At 37.4% G+C, this 25,450-nt stretch overlaps 1 protein-coding gene across 1 annotated transcript in view; it reads right to left on the bottom strand.

Moving 5' to 3' along the window:
- LOC139135131 (uncharacterized) overlaps positions 1–21,557 on the bottom strand; it is a 39,578-nt gene extending 18,021 nt beyond the window's left edge. Inside the window, exons 1-5 of the mRNA XM_070702383.1 lie at positions 21,389–21,557; positions 4,692–4,891; positions 2,811–2,951; positions 1,549–1,903; positions 336–522 (exon numbers count right to left, since the gene is read on the bottom strand). Of these exons, the coding sequence (XP_070558484.1) occupies positions 336–522; positions 1,549–1,903; positions 2,811–2,951; positions 4,692–4,891; positions 21,389–21,440 (935 nt within the window). The 5' untranslated portion in view covers positions 21,441–21,557. The remainder of the gene's footprint in view (positions 1–335; positions 523–1,548; positions 1,904–2,810; positions 2,952–4,691; positions 4,892–21,388) is intronic.
- Positions 21,558–25,450: the final 3,893 nt, after the last annotated feature.

Genomic DNA, 25,450 nt, shown 5'->3' with positions numbered 1-25,450 from the left:
TATGCATATCTGTGATTGCTGATGAAAAATTTGCATACTTAATGTCATTTCTTTGAGTTGAGATTTCTGGTAATACAGTGTGTATACACCGGCATGTATTTTGGTAGGCTTAATAACCATTGTTAATGAACATGCAGATGCTAGCTACAGTCAAATGACAGCCATTGAATACAATCTTCTTCATGTCTCGTTGAGAATGCTCAGCGAACAAGCTCTTGTTTTTACCCATTGAATTGACATGTTGGCAATCAATACATCAGAAGATCCTGTCCATTTTAGTTGACCATCAGCCTCCAAAAATTTGCTGGTTTCGCCAAATGATAATTTTTCCTCACCTTCCCCTATTATTCCAAGTAACCCTGTTGACATGCAGATAATTGTTGTATGATATCGTTTCTTGTTTCCCCTCTCGATACCAACGAATGTCTGGATCTGGGCTGCCCTCACTGAGACACACCAAAGTGGCACTCTCAAACAGGAAAACGTTGACATTCGGTGATACATACGTAATTGTTGGCGGCACTGAAAGTTGAAGTAAGCTAGATCATTAGGTCTTTTCAGTACTACCTAACATCTCAGATCTTGATGGTCAAGTACCTTAAAGGATATGCAACTAACATTTTCCACATTTGACGGCTAAAGCAACAAAAAAGACTTGAAACCCTTATTTTGCATCAATTTTCAGGCAATTTTGCTTTATATGTATAAGTTTCAACGTTTAAAAAAGTTCAAGGCAGTACATAAATCAAAATGAAATTTAAGAGTACATGGTGTGCCAAAAAGAACGCATTTGGGAAAAGGTGTACCAGTAGTAGCAAGGGCCAAAATGCTGATGTTCTTCACATTACACTGTATACAACCTTGATGCTACCTAACATGCTCATAATGCCCGAGGTGAACAATGGTATTGTAACTCATAAATGTTGTGCCTATATTCAAATTCAGTAATTCTAGAGGTATAGCCACTTACACAAATTCATTAATTATGCAAATAACCTTAAATTATGCAGACCACACCCACTACAACCTTATCAGACCTAGATATTCACACTGCTACACTTTCGTAAGTTTGGTTAACATTATCTACTATTCTTAAGTAAAACTGGAAAATACCAAGACATATGGCCATGAGAAGTTATTAATACTCTGCAATCAAGAAATTGAGGTGAAACAAAAATTAGCAATCCGTGTCTTTTTTCTAAAACATACTTTCTGTGCTGTTTGGTTTCAGCTTGCCTTAAGGTACATGTATGTGTGTCATTCAAGAGACAAGAACAGCTCTACATTCTCAACCTGTTCACAATTGCATCGGTGGACACTGACCCAACCCCTATCATGAACAAGCTAAATGAGCGGAATGAAAGAAGTGTTGATTTCCATGTTCCTACGATTTGATATTTTTGAATTGTGTTGATTTCATATTCCTTATGGGGTACCAGTATATCCAATGAAGATTTGTCAATATGAAATGGCCACAAGCATTACAAAATTCACAGGCGGTGTGGGAATCATCAAAACGGCACTGAGTTTCTGAGTTACTGTACTTACCAAAACAGCGATCATACATTCCAGCGAGGTTAGTAATAACATAGGGTGGAAAGCAGTACTCTGGTGATGTTTCCAAATCCTTTTTCCATCGAAAATAAGCTGACAGGCAATCAAAATTATTTGGGAAATCGCATCCAACCCTGTACACCCGATATGAAAGTTCTACACACTCTGGACAAGCATTGCCTTCATTCAGTACAGCAATGCTTTCATTCTTATGATTCACAAAGGAAATTGACACTTGTATGATTTCGTGCTCATGTGCCGTGAAAGGTATAAAGTCTTCTGAGATGTAGTTCAATGCAGCATTTTCTGATCCAGAGTACCCCTGAGTTGCAGAAAGCCTGTCTTCCAGCTGAAAGAGACAGTGAAGGTTCATTAAGATTGCAACATATCCAGTATATTATTGTAACTCATAAAGAGATTTTCAGAAACACTATAATTTTTGTTTCAACAACTGGTACATTTTGAAAATAATCAAATTAATTTTTCACTGGAAAGGATTAAGATTGAGAAATGCATGTATTCAGTAATTTACTAAGTTTAATAAACTCACCAGTTTTTGAGCAATTTTTGTCATTTAAAGGAACTGTATTTTCACAGTAGATTCTCATAAAAACTCTTTTTGCATACAATGAACACAAAACTGCAGATTTCTGACAAATGCTTGCCATACATATTTAAATTGAATAGTTGAAATTCATAAAAAGTATTTGCCATAATTTGTTCCATTTTCTCTTAAAAATAAAAATGACTCAGACATTTACAATTATAGTTAAATCTGTGTCTATGACTCTAATGGTAAAAATCATTGCAACATTATCAGGAAATAAGCGCCATAGCAACTCCAATAACACATTGTTTTCTGTAGGCAGACAGATTTGTGTACAGGAAGACATCATAGTGAAACAAGTATTGTATTTCATACGTCTAGACAGGCACATGGCCATCCTGCAATCAATATCATAAAGATAGGCATTACTAATTTTAGTGTGGTTGATGTTATCAGTAACATGTTCTCAGCTGATCATTTACATTATTTCTTGTTTTATTTCAGCTTTATATTTTACCCCCGTTTTCATAAGTTCAGGCTTCAGCTGCCCTGATATTAGTTCAATTAATTATCATACACATTTTACAAATGATTCTAACCATGACTTTGAATTTGAGAGAGTAATTCTGCCAAAAATCTATGATCAGCTTTTATATATAGTGACTTAAAATAATTATTACATGATTGCAAAATATGATATTGTACTTACTGTAATATTTACTGGTAGAGACACTTTGATTGGTTTTGCATTTCTATGGTAAACAGAGGCAATCAAAGTATATTCTCCCTCAGCAGGTAGAGTGGAGTTAACGTGTCCATTTCTGCACAGATGTCGCCAGGCAACACCTATCTGAAAACAGGCAGAACTGATAGGGTTACAACTTCAACATTTTACTGAAATACAGGATACTGTTACAGGAAAAAACTGGTAATTCCTTGATATGTTGACACCCTTTCACACATGAATTTGGTTGCAATTGAACAATTCTATACCGGTATATAGGACATCTGCTCCTTGTTAGCTTCTCAAAATTAATGTCTACAGATCTACACCTCATTGAATCTTTCATGGAAATTCAGAAAATACGTCAGAATAAACTTGAAAACAAAAAGGCATAAACTGTCCAAGATAATTGTACCTTATATAAAGTCACAGAAAACAGCAACTGGACTGACATCACAAGAATGACCATCATCCTGCCTAGTAAATCTTACATAATTTAGTATGCCTTTTGAAATTTGAAAGACTCCGTTGCTTGAACTTTTCTCAAGGAAACTATAAACCATTTTCCTTCAAAATCAAGAATACTCAAGGTAAGACTTGGGTGGACACTGTTTGCCAAAATTAATGCATAAGAAACACGGTATAGAAGGAAAAATAACCAAAATACAGGTGTACACACAAATTTATGCATACACAATCTTAATGCTTCTTGTCATGCTCATAATGTTTGTAGTAAACACAGGTCATTCACAAATGGTGTACACATTCAAATTCAGTGCATTAAGCTTTGATCTTTGGCCAAATTGATAAAGGAAAATCATTTGATGTACTAAAGAGCAAATCAAACTGATCAAACTTCCAGCATGTCTATATAATGTAAATATGTCATGCTCATCAAAATTTCTGCATATACAAAACTAAGTATGACAAATGTACATTTTAGAAGTCGGATCAATACAGTCAGTTTTGATTCATGGCACAATTATGGAAAGTTGTTAAGTCATTATGCAAATGAGCTAATTATGATATGTCACATTCATCAACTTACAGCAAGATTTAATCTGATGTAATTTACATTATATAGACATGCTGGAAGTTTGATCACTTTGATTAGCTCTTTAGTACATCAAATGATTTTCCTTAATCAATTTGGCCAAAGATCAAGGCTTAATGCACTGAATTTGAATGTGTACACCATTTGTGAATGACCTGTGTTTACAACAAACATTATGAGCATTACAAGAAGCATGAATATAAAATTATGTACTAAGAAGTCCCATCAAATTCAGTACATTAGCTTTTGACATACATCCAAATTATACAGAATTTCATTAGTTATAATTGCAAATAACCTATAAATCAGTATGTTATGGTCATCAAATTTTCAGCATAAGTAAAACTACTCAGGAAAAATGTACCGTAGAAGTCTATTATAATTACAGAACGTCATTATATGTAAATGAGCCAATGATGAGCATGTCATACTGACCAAACATATATTTCACACAATGTATATTTCAAGCATAATCAGCTCAATATATGGCCTTATTACATATATTCATTAAATACGTAAATGAGCTAATTATGATACACTCATCAAAGTTTTGAGTATAAATAAATGTAAGTATAACCTACCGGTATATACCACAAAAGTCAGATCAAATTCAATACACTGAATTTTGTGGCCTCAATACAGAATAAAAACGTAATAATAATCCTCGCCAAATTTCAACATATCTTAATTTAAATGTAACAATGAACCTCAGAGGTCTGATAAAATTCAACACATTCAGCTTTCTTATAATATATAGTTTAATTTCATAAATTCATGAAATATGCTAATGGAATTCTTGTTTCAACCAGTACCTTATGGATTTCATATCCTTGGTCTGGACCATTGTCTGGAACCCTGATGAGCCACTGTGCACCTCCCGGAATGGGGTCCAGATCAGCATCCATGTACAGCTTATCTGGATCGGGTGGGGCCTGGCATTTAATGTACATGTCATCTAGGTATTGAGATATCCTTCTGCATCCTCCATCTTCCTGACTTCTAACCAAAGTAACTGATGGGAAAGAGAAGGGGAAATCATTATCAAAATTAGGGGGAATACTTTATATTTTAGGGGGCAGAAACAACAGCAAATTCACAGGTCACCACACCATACGCTTGGGTCACCATCATATGGGCATATTTGCTTGCTGTGTATTGATGTGCACGATTTTCATGCTGTCAACAACTTTTAAAGGGCAGAATATGGCTCGAAATGCGCAATTTGCGCAATTGTGCGGTCGAGAGAAAACCCTGCTATTATATTAATTGTGTAGTAATAAGCTAGATATATTTAACTGCTATACCCATACTTTTACATATTGACATAATGTAACATTCAGTTGTAATTGTCAGTGCTAATAGAAACACTGTAGTTTAAACACACACATACAACAACATCCATTATTACAATTGTTCGGAAATAAAGTCCACCAGGATGGGCCATTTTTCTTGAGGCTAAAAGTGATCTATGATATTTTGTTGGAATGACTATCTAGGTCACTTGTGTAAGCTGAGACAAACAGTATTTAAACTCATCCTGACTGTTTGTGAAATATATAATAGATATAATACAATGGTACATATATTTCACTCCAAACTTGCCACTATTTTGGTTCACGTGCTGGAAAAAATTAGAGTTTTTCAATTACAATATAACATACAGTGTACATGTACATGTATGTCTCCCATTGACCAGCATAGCCACCGATAAATGCACCTCCAAAAGTTAATTTTGGATTACACTATGCGTATCCCTATGCTAGTGTAGATTCAAAGTTTTTATTTTCTCTTGGGGTTCTCTATAGGTATGTCACTTGACACTGTCTTTGTTTCAGTGTTTACAAATGAAGGCTGAACACTTTAAGTGTTTGGGCTGAAAATATCCATTTGACATGGGGTGGGTGTGAAACTCAAGCACAAACAAGTACTTAGGTTTCACAAAGTTCATTGCCAAGACTGCTATAAAGTTTAAAGTCCTGTGGTGTGTCATACAAACATTATGACCCTTGAGGACACATCAAGTGCAACACTCTAGTCAACAGCTAAACTGTCGTGACAATACATGTCGTTGGTGCTGTTACATCAATATCATTGATATATGTTTATTGTTATGATGGCTGTATGTCAGACCATCTGACCATAGAGGTATCAAACAGACCCTCCATGGTCTGTGCGACTTATCTAATGCTTGAAACACCACATGTAATGGCATTCATTTATGCACAGTCCATCAGCAAGCATTGCTTATGTATACCAACTTTGTTAAAATGAATCAACAGATGGGAATAAATTCATGCACCTTGCATTGGACACCATTATACTCTGACTCTATCGAAAGATTTCTTTTTTCCAAAAAATGAATGAATTTTCTTACAACCGACTGAATAGAAATCACAAATTATTTTAATTTTCAGACAATGTAGGATATAATTAATTTTAGGTGAGATACCAGGGGTTTCATTAAGTTTTGAAGTAGGGGGAGGGTCCGGGGGGGGGGGGGGGTGTTCCCCCTCCCGGCCGAAGACCGGAAACCCTGAAAAATGAGCTAAAATTCACTTTTTAAAGCTCGCAGTCACTTGAATTTCTAGTATTTTCAGGAGAATTGTCAGCAGTGTTCCAGGGCAATTTGTGTTCATATCATAAGAGCCATTTTCCCGGGAGATTAGGCCTAAATATGATAATTCATAATTAAAAATGATAAAATGTGGTAATGTTGACGATATTTTGACCAAAGAAAACAAGTCTTTAGAGCCTCCAAGCTTATGCTTTTAGGAGGTAAACTATAATAATTCACAATAATTAATGATATAAATTTGATATGTAGATGATATTATACAGTGTTACATCTAGACAGGGGGAGAGGGGATTCCCCCTCTGTTGAAATGTTGGCACCCCCACTTAATTTGTCAAGGGGACCACTCCCCTCTTCCATGAAATGGTGCCAGTCACACCTTAGAGGTACAAGTAGAACACATGAACTGGTGAAATGCCCCCGAATTTTCTGGTAAAGGGGGAAAATCACCCTTGTTGATGACAACCTAGATGAAACACATTTTAAGCACAGTAAATGAGAAACTTTTCATTAAAGATCCATTAGCTGTAATTTTGGTCATTTTTTAAATTTTGTTTGTTCTGTGTATCATCTGCAGTTTCTGGTTTGAATCCCTGTACCATGGAGAAATTCCTAATATTTAGTTCATAAATATACCCTATATGAGTATAATCTGCATTGTTATTGTTCAAATTTTGTATTAAGGTCCGTACCAGAATTCATTTATCAACAATAACAATAGTCATTTCACGTATACAGGCTGTGTTGGCAAGAAGGACACCGGGCATTAGGCATGATGGTCGGATTATAGTAAATACAGTTTACTGTAGTTGATACATTGAAACAGAGTAGTGAAAAATTAGTCAAAAGATACAGCTAATGTCCCTTTAATGTATAATGTTATGCTTAAAATTAAGAACCATGATGTTTGGTATGAAAATCTGCAGATGAAGAACTTTTATACCACTGGGGAGGTAAAAAGGATAATTTATATAACAATAATGATAAAAACTGACAATCATTACCATATTTCGCAAATAGAAACAAAGACCCTCAAGGTTATTTGACTATAAGGGTATGCAAAGTAAGAACCTTGATATAGGATATGAAAATTTGTACATTCAGAAACTCACATTTGGATTTAACCTGACGACCGTTTTTGAAGTGAATTTAGAGGTTTGATCGTATTTTAACCACTCTGGGCGACATTCGTATTGGCTTCGATAGACCGAAAAGCAGTACATATCATACGTCCAGCTGGTTATATACCTTTACATTTACGCCTACCGCAGTGAAACGCACGTCGGCTTACTAAAATTCGAACTGTAATCGGGAAGTTTTTTCGTGAGAAAAAATCAGGTCACTGCCTTCGAAAACAGTTTAAGTCCACGTAATTATCCTTCTCTTGTTTCTTGGTCCACTTCAAAACCGAGGATCGTACAGCAAAGCCTGACCTTCCGATCGCTTCCGTCTTCATTTGTTCATCGACCATTTTGAGTCGAGCTAACGACGGCCGACAGGTGTAGTATACCCGTTTTCATTGGCGTATATAAAAGTCACCACATATAGGAATCAGCAATTCAGGTAGCCAATAGAATCGTCCGTTGCAATTCCGATTTTTATTGCGGCAGTATACGCAAGACCGTGCTCCATCGTAGTACAAGGCGATCGTAGTAGTCGCTCGTCTTCTAAATTTTGTTTCACGTAAAAGCCGTTGAAAAGTTTGATTACACAGCTTGTGAAACCTGTGCGTATCATTTCAGAAGGTAAACAATATTTTAGCTCAGAAAGAGTTCAAATTTCCGAAAAAGTAGCCGGCGAAATAGTGAGAGTAACCGGTCAATTTCGCCGGCTGCCGGCTCTTAATGAAACCCCTGGATACATGCAAAGGTCTTTACGTTTGCCATGGTGAGTGACTTTGTTCATATGCTGTTATTTTGCTTCAGCATGACCCTTGAGAGAAATGCAAGAACTCACTGAACTGCACAAAACTTTTCCAACATTGTGAAATCCGAAAAAGAAAGCTACATTTTTATGGTGCGTGACCTATTTGACAATTTTCATAAAAAGCTTTACAAATGCCTTTCTCCAATATCATCCATTAAGATATACAAACTATGAGCGTATGATAAAAATGGGCCTCTCAAGGCAATTAAACAAGCTGAAATTGTGCCCTTTCATGAATTTTCACTAAATAGAGTTCTAAAGATTACTATGTACTGAAATCTTCCGGTGAAAAACCTTAAAATATACTAGACACAAAAAACATGGAAAATTAAACCTAGGAAATAGTTGCCCTGTATGATCTGTTTTCCATTAACCCCCATCTGGACAACCTGACCTCAGATGCCTGCAGGGTCCATGATCTCAGCCAGACAGCTGAAGCAAGTGTGTAAACGTAACCCCATATCTCAACCAATAAAATTAACTCTGCCTTATGGCACTTGGTATGTTTACATGTAATTCCTGCACGACTTTCTTTAGAATAAGTCTGGAAATGCTTACAATGCTGTGTCTGCATATGGTGTTGTATGTGGGTGAGCTACATGCATGTATCTGCTTGCACGTAGACTGTAAAAGGTAAAGGGTAGTGCTGTACATGACTCAGCCATGCCTGGGTGAATGTGTGTTTCTGGTACTTTTTATGCCATAATGTAAATAAATCATGGGAGCTTGCAGTTGCAGTGCACTGAACACAGAGGTAGCTGACATGGAGAGCTTGTCTAAATTTCATTGTGTTTGAATATAATAAGACAACACTTAGAATAATCATATTTCATTCACATTCTGTACTATCAAAATGGTGTTTTTGATGTAAATGAGAAAAATGTTTAGGTTAGTATATGTCTCAGGGACGGACATTTGGACTCTTAAATTTTTTCAATACTATTCTGATCTACCACTTGGGGGGCGGGGGTCATTTTACCAGTAAAGCACTTAAAATAAGAAAACTGTTCACCGTTATTTCTTTGAAATCACAAATTTTGTTTTTTCCCATAGGAGTTAACACAGGGATTAATTGCAGCTGTTTTGAATTTCAAATATCGGTAAACATTATGTAATCTGTTTCTCTTGTATCAAACCTTGCACAGTAACTCCTAATTTTTACTGAATTTATTCTTGATTTGGTAAGAGAATGGTTGAAAGATAATTTAACTAAAAGTTTAAGTCTTTCACTATCAAGGTACAAACTACCTTATTCCTGTTTGTGGAATAAAATGTAAAAAATATTGCTTGTAATGCATGGTAACTGAAAGCTAAATTTCACAGGTTTTGGATCATTTTGTCTGCTAGTTATCGGACTATGCCGTGGGGCATTTTGTAAATGTTCAGCAAATTTTCTGATATCCAACATAAATTTCTACTTCTGCTTGGACAGTATCGACACCATCTGGTGTACTGGGAAACATTCTGATTGTAGTGAAATAATTTTGTTATGTTAGAACTACATTTACATGTAGGCCACACACTGCTCTAACATAAGTGCTAACTTTTTTTTGAATTTTGAATTCCTGATGTTTGTTGCACTGCATGCATTTCTATGCACCCATCTATATAGTTTCTCAAGCCACTCAAACACAAATCTTCGACTGGAGAACCAGAAGTGTCACTTTTCTACTTAAAAGTTCAGAAATTCCTCTCCCATTATTGAAGAGACGAAATGATTTTTTATTTCAGTTTTTTCTATCTAAAAGTTCATTTTTTTTATCAAACAGCATGTCCACTCTCCAGATACTTCTTATTCCAATTTATGGTATCAATTGATAGCTAGGAAAAATTTGATGTAAAAGAAACTAAAACTCGATACCATGCTATTGCATATTTGAGGTTAGAGGCATACAAATAGTGCTGCATTGAATTACAGTACCACATAGGACAGGAAAACTGCACTACCTGCAATTGATACAGATCAACATCATGATATATCTTACATAAGATTACATGTAGAGATGCCCTGTAGGACAACAAAATATTGATCAATTTCAGAGCACTGAGACGTTTTACATTACCCCTGAGATATGTTGAGAGAAAAGACACCAAGTGTTGCATTTCAACATTTGGTTAAAATATTTCCTTTCCTCTTCATGCCTGGAATAAGTTGATAACAATATTACAATTGTAGATGCTTTGTGGAAAGATAATTTCACAATTAATATTATCCGTCATTGAGTGATTAAGACACAAAAAGTCAGCTAGCACATCCTTTCAAATCTCTGTAACTCAGGTATTCCATAATCCTGGATAGAGGTATAGTGTACATGTACATCTTGCGACTAGTAATTTTAAGGTATAGAATGTGCCATAGGGACATATACTATGACTCACAAACTTTTACAATGCTCTTCTGATCTACCACTTGTGGGGGCTCATTTTAAAACTTCTCAGAGTCAGAAATATTTTAACTACAGCGAAATTTGCATTTGTCCTCATAAAGTTATAACAGGGATGGCAGCCATTTTGAATTTCAAATATCAGTAAATGTTAGGTAAGTTGTCTCTCTCGCACCAAAATTTGTACTGTGATCCTTGACATTTATCCTTCATTTGGTAAGAGAATGGCTGAAAGTTTCATTTTTAGGAAAGTTTGAGCAAAAGTTAAGTCTTTCACTTTCGAGGCGCATACTACCTTAATACAGATTATTTTATTTGCAACTGAATACTGAAGGAAAGTTTTACGTGATACAGTTCATGTATGTTAGAATTTAGCAGTACAGCTTTGATAAAATCAAAATATTTACAAATGTCCTACTGCACATTAGTATTACATACATAATGTTTTCATCAATTTCATCAAATGTACATTTAAGAATATTTATTATCTTGACCTTTACCAATGTTATTATTAGCAACAAAGATGGGCAGTAAGGCTGGGCTGAAGACTGAAGGCGACTTTAAATAATATGAAAGGCAGAGGGCAATACATGCAGTGTTGCCAATTTTACTTTATAATCCATGGTTGAATTTCCTGCCATTTGTTTTTATTGTTCATATACAGCCAAATGCATAGTGAATTCACTATGACAGGATAGGCAAACTATGATACAGTTTGTTCGTTAAGGGATGGACCATTAGACCTTGGGAGGGGGGTGGTCACAATGAAATTGTGAAAATTTTTTTTTACTATTGTAAATTTCTGAAATTTTTTTTTCCAATTGAGATTAGCTGTGCAAATTTTTTTTTTCAGAGTAAATTTTCAGATTTATAATTTTTTTTTAGTTCGTCGCTGTCTGAAGATAAAGAGGGCAAAGATGTGGTGCCAAGCACCACAAGCGGCCACGCAAGCGGTCACGGGGGGGAGGTCAGGAGAGGGGTGTCCCCCTGCTGCTGTTGGAGCTTTTGAAAAATAGAGATTAAAATGGTGTTATTTGGTGGCACTTGGGGAGTATTTTTGCGGGGGAGGTCAGGAGGGGGTGTCCCCCTCCTGCTGTTGGAGCTTTTGAAAAATAGAGATAAAAATGGTGTTATTTGGTGGCACTTGGGGAGTATTTTTGCGGGGGGAGGTCAGGAGGGGGTGTCCCCCTCCTGCTGTTGGAGCTTTTGAAAAATAGAGATAAAAATGGTGTTATTTGGTGGCACTTGGGGAGTATTTTTGCGGGGGGAGGTCAGGAGGGGGGTGTCCCCCTCCTGCTGTTGGAGCTTTTGAAAAATAGAGATAAAAATGGTGTTATTTGGTGGCACTTGGGGAGTATTTTTGCGGGGGGAGGTAAGGAGGGGGTGTCCCCCTCCTGCCGTTGGAGCTTTTGAAAAATAGAGATTAAAATGGTGTTATTTGGTGGCACTTTGGGAGCATTTTTTTTGGATTACACATCTTCCTCTGAAACATGGTCTTCTTGCTCCTCAGTAGCTTCCTATAGTTTTGAAAATTGACTATTTTGGTTTCCTGGCTTCCCTTTCTACTGCGTGGTGAAATGCCTACATTCACCCCACCAAACATCATGCATATCTCATGATTTACAATTGATTTTGACAAGCTGAGAAGCTAAAATAAGCTAAATAATATAGTTAAATTTGCATATTTGTGTTTTTAGAGCAATTGTTGCCCTTTTTTGATCAAACATCTATTTCTCTGTAGCAGCATGTCCAAATTGATTGGATGTGTATAGATGTGTTGAAATTTCATATTTGTCTTTTTAGGGCAATTTATGCCATTCATGGTCAAAAAATCTGTATTCTCTGAAAGGGGTTGTCCAATTTCTTTGAAATTTGCTACACAAAAACGATTATTCATGCAGATTTATTCAGTATTTGCTATCGAGAAACTTTCCAAGTTCAACCCTTTTGTGTGTTTTTGTGTTGGGATTTGTTGGATAGATGGCATTCTACGTAGTGTATTGTTGAATGTTAAAACATGTGTTGCTGTTGTTTTTTGAGGCTGTTTTTTGAGAAAAAAGAATTGAAAATGCCTTTTTAAAAGCAAAATAATACATAATGACTTGATATGTTGTTTTATCATTATTGACGTGTTTTTACTTGTTCACCCATTCTTGCATTCATCATTGCAATAAAATGCTGTGAAAAAAATGAAACTGATGTGGCCCGCATCTGTTTACCTTGATCTTAAAATTTAAAGGCAAATACAACTTTCTGTCTTGACAACCATACCATAGTTTCAATGTTTTACCTAGTGTACCTGCTTGGTTTGTACGCAGGAAACAAGTAGAAAACAGGCTCTATAATTTCATAATTTTCAAGTGATCAGAATACAAAAGTCCTGAAAAGATAAGATAAGTACAACTTCCAGTATAAGGGATACAGTCACTCTAAATGTATAAATTAAAATTAAAAATGTGCCAGGAGGATGTACTAAAAATACAGAAAGTTGCTTTCTGTCGGTAAAATCTAAAAAAAATTCAAAATTTTAAAGACTTTTGCAGATTTTTTTTTTACGCCTTTGTCTTCTTATTTATTTTTTTTTATTTTGCAAACTAGTTTGAAAATTTTTTTTTCCTAACTTTCTGCTCTGAAAATTTTTTTTTTCTGTTTTTGACCACCCCCCCCCCTCCCAAGATCTAATGGTCCGTCTCTAAATCCAGTACAAGTACTCAGAGTCATTGTGTAAACAACTGGGGGTGTTTTGATTACCATAGGGAAATTACCAAGGAAGTTTAAAATAACAATAAAGCACTTCAAGTAAACCGCTCACAATTCTAAAAACATCACGAGTTGCTGACCTCACTAATCTGTGAGGTAGATATTTCAAAACTTACTTTCCATCTCTCCACAAATATCAAGTTTCATTCACAACTGTGGAAATGACTGTTTATTTTATTGTTCATTTGAATCGGCTGCAAAATCATTTGGAATTTAAAACATACATCTGGGATTTGGTTGTGGAATCTGAATGTAAATTTTAATTGGGGGGGGGGGTTCAGAGGTCATCACAAGAATTATCATCTGGGGTCAATTTATGAGTTCTCATGAGGGTGATAATTGCAATGAAAAAGAATTCTTAAAGTAGTATATCTTACAAATTCTGCAAACAAGACGTTATTATCATTATAATAATATTCATGTGTGACTCAACTCAGCGGAAGCCTTTCCAAGAATGAAATAAAAACTTGGCCAAAGTTCACGAACTGTTACTGCTAATTCTTTTCAGCACTACTTTCTGGAAGAAAGCTTCAAAATACCTGCTGTGATCTAGAATCTTAAGTTAACGGCACTAAACAAAATTAAAGGAAAATAATCATAATGGTTTGTATGTGATAGCTTGAACAGAAATGTTCGTCGATAACTATATCTTGAAATAATTAATTAAAATAAAGAGTTTCTTGATGTCTACTTAGATGGCTTAATATTCTGAAAATTTCTGGAAAAAGGCTACAAAACCAGAGAGTGCTCATTTTTTGTCTGCATGCATGGCTGACAACAATTCTGGAAAGTCTGCAAGAAGGATTTTTCACCTGCGATGTCTCACGCAATAAGCTCTCATCAAACAGAAACATAATGAGAAACAGTCAAAAGTACAAAATTTCTACCAAACCTGTATGCATGCTCTGGGTTCAAAATTTATTGTTGTAGTACATTGTGTGGTGGTCTGAATGAATAAACTTTGGTGATCTTGTAAAATTTTGATCCCGCTGGCTTCCTATAGATGGAAAGTTTCATAGAATTTGTGTGTCAACATGCCTGTTTTCACAATCAGTGCAAGCTGAGACACATTCTGGAATGGACCTACATGACAACTAAAGTGAAGATTATATTGGAGTCACTGGGCAACGGGGTTAACAATCTAGTGGCTGAGATAACCTCTTCAAGAAATGTGGTAACCTTGTGCCACACACAGATACAGTGTACACTGATACTTTTTTAATTTCTCGCCTTATCAAGCAGAATAGGGCTTGCTGGGAAAGATAATCAGCATGCACATTGGTTTGTATTTATCAAACCACATGTGGCCAAAAAGACTTCAATATACAATTCGATAAATTAGAAAGCTAATTAAAGTTGTCTGGTATATGGTAGTGTTTCGATTGGAATATTTTGTGTATTGAAAATCTTTTTGGCATTTTGTCTACCTAGGTTCCGTATAATTCTGCAGTAGCTGAGGTAGCTGCAATAATTGTAGCCCTTGGTTGGTGGGGATTGGGCTTCTGTCGTGCGGCTCGCGCCTTGCCCCAACCAGGGCTACAATTTCTCCCTATACCTGCTAGTGTAAAAGCTGCAGTGCGGATCTACACTGCATGGTCAAGGCACACACGGGGCCGCATTATTAGAGAATCTCGCCTTACCGTGTGCAAATTTCACTATAATCCTGCTCCCGGATAATGTTAGAGCCCTTGTAACTCCTATCGATGGTCAACTTTACTCCTTGCAGCTGAAAAATGACAGTTTAATGACTCAGGCGCGAAGTCAATTCGAACTGGACCGCCGTCGTTGAACTCTGTACCCAGCCGACTTGTACCATTACATTTTAGGGGTGGCCGACAGGTGTGAGGGAGCTGAATGAGCATGCTTACGGGTAGCCCTTCACTGCCTCCGGAGCCAAAGCCGGACACTCTTGCCATACTCGTAGGACTAGTTTATGGGATTGAAAGGGGTGGGTAATTTTCATGACAATATATAACTCTTGGTGAATAAAGAAAGATACTTTTGCCGAAGTTCAACTACGCATTTTAATTAGTTCAATAAATCCTGTGCTCTATCTTCCCAACTTTCTCAAATAAGTTAGGTACTTGTTCAATAAATCCTACACGGGAACGGGTCATTTGAAGCAGTTAGAACTTTGTGTCCATGTACATTGTTCAGAGGCGTGTGCCTAAGTTAAATCCATATAACTAGTTCAACTTTCACAACTATTAAAGTTCAACCATCCACCTCCATGGTACAACTACATTTACAAGATGCCGCTGTTTTTCAATGTGGAAAGAGTGGTTCCAAGCAAAATCTGTTCGACTAAAAAGGTCACAATGTGTGAAGTGGGGTGCCAAAACGGCATTCTTGTCCATGACGGCGTGACTTTGAACATTTTTTTTTAAAATCGGATATTTTCCATCTAGTATCAAAGTTTGACATATCGACGATTTCGGGATTACTGTGAAATCGCCGATCGACACTGGACTCAGCACTCTGCGTCTGTGAAATCGCCTATACTTACAGAATATTTATCGGCAATTTCCGGACTCTAGACGATACTACAATGACTAGCCTTGTGCCACGGCACGCCGGGTCTGTGAAATCGCCGATATTTATTTATAGTTACTTATAGTGCAGCTTTGCCAAATACTTTGCTATTTGTATACAACACGTAGGTATTTTACTGTTTTTGTAGGGTCGTAGCATTTCTTAACTCATTACACAAACGCGGATTACATTCCAGGTTAATTTTCTCACAGGACATTTATGTAGTCTCGCTTCGAACCGTAGTGAACTTTACAGTGTGCATGATGAACTCAGTATGGAAATAGCCTAATATAGGAACGACTTCCTCCAATCTGATTAAAATCAGAAGTAGAGTACGGCGACGTCTTCTTATGCGTACGCGGTATTCTCTCGCTGTCGCGTAGTGAGAGGCGACAGCGACTCGGAGAGAATACCGCGTACGCATAAGAAGACGTCGCCGTACTCTACACCTGATTTTAATCAGATGGACTTCATCCATTTGCTCATGACTACTTCAATAATGCAGTGTTTATCAATTTAAAATTTCGGCATTTTCTTGTCTGTCAACATACATCTTAATGATGAAGTAGGCCGGTTGTATGAGGATTTCTTTACATCATTTTCACATCTGTGCTTTTTCATGGATACATATTTCTTTTGTAACAAATTCCTTGTAATCAGCATGTTTTACATACATGCTTTGATATTGACCTCAGCAGTTTTTGAATAAATCTGATAAAATTTGAAGCACCGAAGTAGTAGTAGTCACAGTAGTAGTAGTATCTATTTAAAGCTTCCCATTTTTACACAAAGTTGAGAATGTTTCAGACTAATTAAACTCATGTCATGATGAGTGTGGGGGGAAAATGACATACATAACATGATCCGAAGTGGACCAAAAATGGACTCCTGAGATACACCGCACCAATCGACAAAACATGAGCGTGTACACCTAAATAGCTAACATTGACTTCTTCCTGTAAGGTCTGATCGAAACCACTTCAGTGACAAATCAGAAAACATGTACACAGAAAGTTCGCTCAGCAAAATGTTATGATCAACGATGAAAAAAATCTTTAAGTATATCTAAAAACAATTATCTTCATCTATATTCTGTAAAAGTATAGACCCTGGTCAGTTAACTTGACTAAAGCAATGTGACAAGAGTGATGTTGTCTGATGATTGTGAGTTGTAACAAAAAAGATTAAATGCATAAAACTGTAAAAACTAATAAAAACATGTTTTTCTAGTATTTTAGATAGAACTGGTAGAAGGGAGATAGGCCTATAGTTGTTAACATCACTTTTAGAGCCTCCCTTATGAATCGGAACTATTTCAGCACATTTGAAACAGTCGGAAAATGTACCACTATAAGCTTCAAGATTAAAAGAGTTGCGAATATTTGTCAGACATTTCACCACTTTACAGCTCTGGCCAAGCGCTAGTCTGGCTCGAACTTCGCTACTAGATGATACTAGAGTTTGTTAATTAGGCGGGTAAATATCCGATATATATCGAAGATTTATAGCCTTAGAGATCTATATCGTATAGTATATTAGCCGTAAATATCGATTGGATATTTTATAATTATATCGCGGTGTCCTCTTGTTGTCAGAGCATCTGTATAAAATGGCAAAGACGAGACGACAGACTTTGCATGGCGTGAATATCTCTTTCACTTCTCAGGAAATAAAGATGGCAAGTTCTTCAATGGTCACTGGTCTCTCTTTGCTTTCAGCGATAGTGGTATTCTAGCAGTAATTGAAAAGGAGCAAACAGTCCTATGACCTTTTTCAATCCTCCGAAAAGATAGCGTTAAAATAACAACAACTATACTGCCACTAGCGTGCTACTGTACTGCTAGTGCCACCGTTTTCATTAGTCCCTCACACCTGTCGGCCACCCCTAAAATGTAATGGTACAAGTCGGCTGGGTACAGAGTTCAACGACGGCGGTCCAGTTCGAATTGACTTCGCGCCTGAGTCATTAAACTGTCATTTTTCAGCCGCAAGGAGTAAAGTTGACCATCGATAGGAGTTACAAGGGCTCTAACATTATCCGGGAGCAGGATTATAGTGAAATTTGCACACGGTAAGGCGAGATTCTCTAATAATGCGGCCCCGTGTGTGCCTTGACCATGCAGTGTAGATCCGCACTGCAGCTTTTACACTAGCAGGTATAGGGAGAAATTGTAGCCCTGGTTGGGGCAAGGCGCGAGCCGCACGACAGAAGCCCAATCCCCACCAACCAAGGGCTACAATTATTGCAGCTATAGCTGGGGCAACTTGTGTTTATAAATAGGAGTGGTTTTTGAGCGTGTTAAATCACTAATCTTCATGACAGATCAACATTTGACCTCTCTCTCTCTCTCTCTCTCTCTCTCTCTCTCTCTCTCTCTCTCTCTCTCTCCCCCAAGCCCCTTTTTGAAGCAAGCTTTGATTCCCTCAATTCTCAGAAGTGAATGATTAATTGAATTTAATAGCAGATTAAAACTGGCACTGCACAACTTAAATGTCACTGTGAGAAAGGATAACAATGTCTACAGACAGTGAGCCATTCCAGATCGGTTCCTAGCTGTGTGTTGAGGTCACAGAGATTCTGCCTCTTCAGTGTCAAATTTCACAGACACTGAAGACAACTACTTTAAACAACTTCCTGAGGAGTGCACTGACCTGCCCTTGAGACAAGTACATTTTACAAGTAGTTGTCAAGGTCGCAGTGGCCACAGTAACCGAGTGAGTGTTTTTTGACAAACGAGGTGATACACTGTGAAAGTTAAATGGACTAACCATTTTTGTCAACACGATTAAGTTTGAGGAGTTAAGTTTGAGGAGATGCAGGGAATTGAATGTATCAACCTGACTTAACCACAAAACATGATAGCTCAGACAATGTCTGCCAATTAAAGCCAGCTGTTTTTTTCCATCCTTATGTCAGCAAACATTGATCTAATGAACCACATTATTATAAAATATTCTGAGATCATAGTTTTCTTTTGCTAAAACATGCAGTACATGAAAATCTCCACACTCCAATAGACTTGCACTGAAGAAAAAAGAAATACTACCTATTTAACCTTTTCACCTTCAATATTCCCTGTAAAAAAGTCCATAATCTCTATTAATAACAATGGATTAGGCCAAACTATAGCGGTGAAAAGGATAAACCGCTATTACTGAATGTGATGTATGTAAATGATAATTTTATCCAGGCATCAATCTGGTAAATTATCATCATACAGCAATTTTCTCACTGAGCACATGAGTTGAAAACAAAATTTAAATACTTCAATCTGTATTCATTCACAGGCTGTATTGGCATCTATGAGAGGACATTGGTTAATTAGTACAGCCATTTATTGTGTTGTCTCGAACATCTCCTTAATTTTGGCATCTTATCCCAAAACTTGTGTCTGGAGTGGTATCATACTTTGATTTTCTGTCACAGCTATCAGCCAATATCAAAGAGACTAGCCATGTGCAATAATTTGGCACAGTACGTGAGGTAACTCCCATAGCTTTCATAGCCAATTACCAGAGGGAAAAATTTAGTGGTTGACATTTAGGGGACGTAAATTACCCCTAATTTTTCCTGGCAAGTGTCCTTTCACAGTCAAATGTGCAGTTTTACAGCTCTGACAGAATCAGAGAACGATAATGCTATATTCAAGCACGGTCCCTCTATCACATGATTTAAGTTTGGGAATAAAGCTACCAAAACTACAGAGAGGTGCTGGACAATTTAATTAACTGATCAAGAAATGATGTAATAGTGGCAATACTACAGGTGCTTGTGGTATGCCAGCGGCTTGCATTTGTTTTAATGGTGACAGTTTGGTGCATAAGAGCCTGTCCATGTCAGCTGTCGACACACTACAGGGGCCTGTGATATTAAATTTTAAATCAACAATAGAATAAACATTTGGCATTGCTTGCTCATAAATGTTAGCATTATACATTTATTGAGTTATTGCTTCATCCATGCAGGTCATCGGGTGAGTGCAATCATGGATGTAAAAAATCCATGGTGCAATGTACCGTATACAATCTCATTCTCCCACAAATGCAGTGCATTCAGATTCCTCACAGGTGCCTGTAGCTCATTGGCTGATAGCATGAGCATGTCTTATGCACCCTACCATATAGACAGCCTTCACACTCTACTGTCTTCATAATTACCAAACAAGCATTGTGTCATATTAAAGCTAAGCACGACGTAGCCGCCGACGTGTATACACTCACTCAATGACATGCGGGTGTACCAATTACATAACGAAAGCAAGTAAAATAATGCCAATGTTTATTCTATGAATTTTGCTTCGACAATAACCATGATTGTATAATTCAAACTGACCACAACATTTCTGACCCCTGGCACTATTAAATACTCCTTTCAGCAACTTTTTGAGTAAAGAGAAAGACCTCTGCGTTCATGCCGCGTGATATGTCTTATAAAAATAGTATGAAGTTTCAGATGTAGGAAAAACAAAGCAGTCTATCAGTATCAGTATCACAGGAAATGAGCTCCGCGGCTGAGTTGGTTGCTAATTACTGCATCTCCTTGTTTATCCAGTTAGCCTTGAGCGGGGAGACGTAAAGTTGTGAGTGAAATCATCTGCAGCATTGGCACAAACACAAACAGTTCTTGACTAATTGTCGGATTATTTCTACGTCACTGACTACAGCTCCGTAACGTCTTACGGTCCCTACAGTTGAAGAATGACCACATTACAGTGTCATTTGTAAAATAAGGGAAATCACATGGATACGAACATGGTGCAGTTTGAAACTGAAATATTAACAAACAACATACAATTCTTATTAAGTTATGTTCAAATGTAGCCTGAGTTGGGTATCAACTACACTAATGGACATTGAGCTGCTTACAAGTCGCCGTATTCCACAAAGAAATGCAGCTGAAATATCAAAGTTTGATATTTCAGCTGCATTTCTTTGTGGAATACGGCGAAATATCAAACATATCGAATTTTTTGAAGTTTACACAATTAAGCAAAAATTAAGTTTACGAAATTAAGCAAAAATTAACTTCAAATACGATGCCTGTCAAGCCCTCAACGAAACCAGTAATTAAACTTATCTCTTGCGGTACCCACCCAAGTATATCTTTGCGGAGGACACTGAATTCAGGCAACTGTACACTTCTTCTTTTACTGTCGTTCTCCCACTACAATAGCAGCGAATCAATATGCAAATTTTGTGGCAGACGACAAGAAACTATCGTTTGTTGATGCCCGCTTGGGCTGGGACGTCGCTAGTAGTCGTACAACACACCCGGCCACAGCTCACTAGATTCCGTTTTGCAAAATATAAACTTTCAAGTTCGAAATGCACTTACCGAAGAGTAATAGCAGCGTCGCAGTAACAGCTACGCAATTGTGTTCAGCCATAATTGGTTGCGCGGTGTATTGTTGAAGCTATAATTCACTTGTGATTTCACTGAAGTATCCGTTTTGAAATGAGGCTGCATATCTGATCAAATGACGATAGGGTACGGAAGTTGTCGTCGACAGGGTTTGCCCTATGACGTAAAGGTTTCCCTAAGCTTGTGGGAAAGAAGGATTGAATTTTCAACTCTTTCTTCCTCATTTTCGGACACCTATGACTTTTTTATTAAATGTAACGTACAGCAAGGTAAAAGAAACACCCCACTATTTATTACGGAACATATACCGGCAAATTTATTCTAAAATGTTGAAATTGTTTGTAGTGAGAATGTTTTTATGTTGGGGGCGCTGTGTAAACCATTGTCGACGGGGTGCCCGTCTGCGCTTCAATTGGGGAAATGACTGGTCATGACGAATCATTCCTTGAACATACGAACACAGCGGTGCTCTGGTTTTTATGGCAATCTCTCGACAGGAGGCCTAGGCAAGAATAGACGTGCATTGTTGAAAGCGGGTTTGGTCAGCCGGGGAGACATCAACATTCTGCCGTAAATAATTTATAATTTATATATTTAGGTATGTGTGGCGTTATTCTGCGTTTTTGTGCTGCTTTGATAGGCCTATTAAACTGTGGCCAGTGAGACTGAACTTCACGTGTACACAGTACAGTACATCACAAATATGTTATAGCTGCTGCATTAAAGCTGTTTCATACAAAAAAAAAACTTTTCACGCAAGGAAGTATGTCACCGCACAGATTTTGACAAAATCATCGTGCTATATTGTACCCTGAAAGATTGGTGTTGAACGTGGAAAAAAGTTGGGTCGTGGGAGGTAGGCCGTAATTAGTTTTCGTTGCATATTCAATTTCATTGGGGGTCATATTTTGGTATTTTTGGAGAAGTTAGTTTAATATCCTGCTCTTCATATTGATTGGCATTATAACTACATGCGGGAAGACTTGGGAAAACCCACGGGAATTCCAACCCATATGCATTTGCAGACAGAAAAAGGACAGAAAGTGGTCACCCCTTCAAGCTTTATTGCTCAAGTAGGCCTAATTGCTTTATAACTAATTCAAATACCAACATTCCAAAATTTGAATAAACTTTTTTTCATACAAGAATTAAATTAGGCCTGAGGCTACTTGTATTTAGGCGCTGTACGTCAAAAAGTGGCACAGCAGTTGGAGAGAGAGAGAGAGAGAGAGAGAGGGGGGGGGAGCAGCGAAGTGTCCAGGGTTCCGAGCACTCCTTTTTGAGAAGAAATTCTCAAGGGAACAGTTCTCTGCCGCCCACGTGACAATGCAATGACGTCCTTTATATTTCCTTAACTAGACGTTCTCCCAGCACACACAGCCCGATATGTACGGAACTAATGCAACAGTATCTTTTAAGTGAAGGTCAAGGTTACCAATTAAAATACATAGATGCAGTAATGTATTGCTAAAACGAATACCCCTGCGGGAAAAGTGCGTCTGTGTCAATAGTCGCATTTCTACTGTCAAATACTATAGGCCTAGAATGATAATTTCACACTTATCGTCTATACCCCTGCACGTAACCGGGCATGTAACATGTAATACGTCGGTGTAATTCGAATTCTATCCCTTTGGCCTTGATGGAGCTTTGCATGGTGCATAGAAGAGCACGGTTCAAAGGTCAAACACCGTTCGGAAAATGTACGACTTCGTATCCTCGGTCGACGTCTGCTTTGAACATATTTTAGATTGTCATGACTTGACGACTGAAATGTAGGCGGAGCAATGTTACAAATTTGAGCATTTGCGCGACTGGACATGTGACGTCACAGCTGAGCCGCTATCACTCCAGAAATTCGTGAAATGCGACAGAGTATACCAAGAGACGAAATCATTCGACAGAAATTAACCGTCATTTTTTGCCGGTACCGTTCATTTTAGACGGAAGAATGCACTGAGATGCACACAGGAAGTATTATTGAGTCAGACCGCTGGATAACGATTTCAGCTAAGGTCAATGACCCCTTTACATTTTCCCGACCGCGAAACCGTAACAGTATATTAATGCCGCGAGAACTTTTCAGTCTAGGAAGTACGTATCTAGTGGCAATGTATTCGACTGAGTGAGAAAATTAGCGGGATATATACACATTTTTCTATGAGACAAGTAGAACGATCATCTGTACTTTGGTCCGGGACTTTGGTCATCAGACGTTCAATCACGAGGAAAATAACACCTCACTTTCACTGCTTTTCATGTAGGCTATGAGATAATAGTTGTATTCAATGAAGTGAAAGCGCTGTTTCAGTGAACTTAGCTGACCTCCTTTGCTCTACTGGATAGTGAAATACCTGAATAAATACCAGGGAAGAGTAGTCATGGGAAATGGAAAAGAGAACTGCTGAGTTTCGGAAAAAAATTGTCGTTTGAGATAAAAGCCCAATCGAAAGAAGTGAATGTGACAGAAACTATTCGTGAAACACAAGCTGCAGTATATGTTGAACGATAACTTTTGTGATATAAAAGAACAGCCTACTTTATCTGCCTTGTATGAAATGAACATTGCGACTGGGATGAACGTGTCGAGGTGCCTTGTTACTTTTTCATCCAGGATAAGAACTTAGTGCTTTCTATACTCAAAAAGTTGTCTTCATGTGGTGGTAAATGTTTCACTTAGATCCGGTAAACTAGCGCTCTTTGTCGGTGTATTTCATCCTCCATTTCACTATCTATAAAATTTCGGATTGATAATTGCTACTGGTAAACTTTTTCGGAATTCTTTCGAAGGGGAATCGATAGTAAATTACACGCTGTTTCCAGACTGATTTTCGAAGTCACTCAAAGGCAACGACTTGTAATCGAGTTGCGCCCTCTAGAGACATTATTTCGTTTTTTAGCTCGAATGGGACATTTTTTATATGTCATGAAAATTATTAGATCTCCGCTACTCTGAAAAAAACATAGTCAAACGAGATCATCAAATCTCACCATCCATCCCTTAAGCATTGTCAAGAAATCTTGCATTTTCCAAACACAACTATTTCACAATGAGATAACAACACTAGGAAGAGCCTGGCGCTGCAAATGAGCACGATCTCTATGTAACATATTCCGTCTAGCATCTGCACACGTAGCATGGCTCAGATCATATTCTTCGGTCTTGGCGTCAGATCATTTTAGAAAGTTCACACCATTTTCTACGTTTGATGTTTGAATACGTAGCTGAAATAAGTTATGAAAAACAGTCGAAGAATTCAATAAATACCGGTAGTAGCAAAATTAGGTACCGCTAGAGGGCGACACAGTTCCCGAGGCTGACATCATAGAGGCATGCAGAGTGAACACGCTGCACTGCATTGGCACAGGGAATACATTTCTCGGTAAGAGCGACTGTACATATCAGCGCCTATTCACATTTTAACGTAGCATGCATGTGCCATTTGCATAGGTATATGTAGCTATACACTGCGAAGACGTATTCCTTCAAGCGTATCCGTATATCAAAGAATGATCAGCGAATTTGCAATTGCAATGTAATGCAAACAAACTTCAACCTGTTCCTTCTCATATTATCATTTATATCATACAGGTATAAGTGACCCTAATACACTGCCATCTAATTGATCGAGACGTGAACATAACCGTGCTGTAGCGATATTACAAAGTTAGAACACGTGGGCTCTACGGTAGAGAAAAAGATTCGTTTTTGACATTTCACGCCAGAATTTCAATATACCGGTATAATATATATAGTATTATATCATACCAGTATATTGATGGCGCAAATGCAGCGATCTGATTGGTCGAGACGCGAAAAGAACGGTGGTATATTGGCGATATTATTTATTTTTATTATTTATTATTAAAAACTTCTTTAAAGCGCACTACACATACGTCTCAGCGCGCTGTACATGACTGAAGAAAAAAAAATACATGACTAAAATGAGAGCAAAGATAGTTATAAAATAAAAAGTCACAAATATCGCAAAGAAATTTAGAAAGGAAGTAAAAACAGCGTAAAATGAGCAAAAT

The sequence above is a fragment of the Ptychodera flava genome, chromosome 6, assembly GCF_041260155.1.
Source record: "Ptychodera flava strain L36383 chromosome 6, AS_Pfla_20210202, whole genome shotgun sequence".
In the NCBI taxonomy this organism is placed as follows: domain Eukaryota; kingdom Metazoa; phylum Hemichordata; class Enteropneusta; family Ptychoderidae; genus Ptychodera; species Ptychodera flava.
The sequence above is the reverse complement of the archived record's forward strand: the minus strand, read 5'-3'. Positions and strand labels throughout refer to the sequence as shown.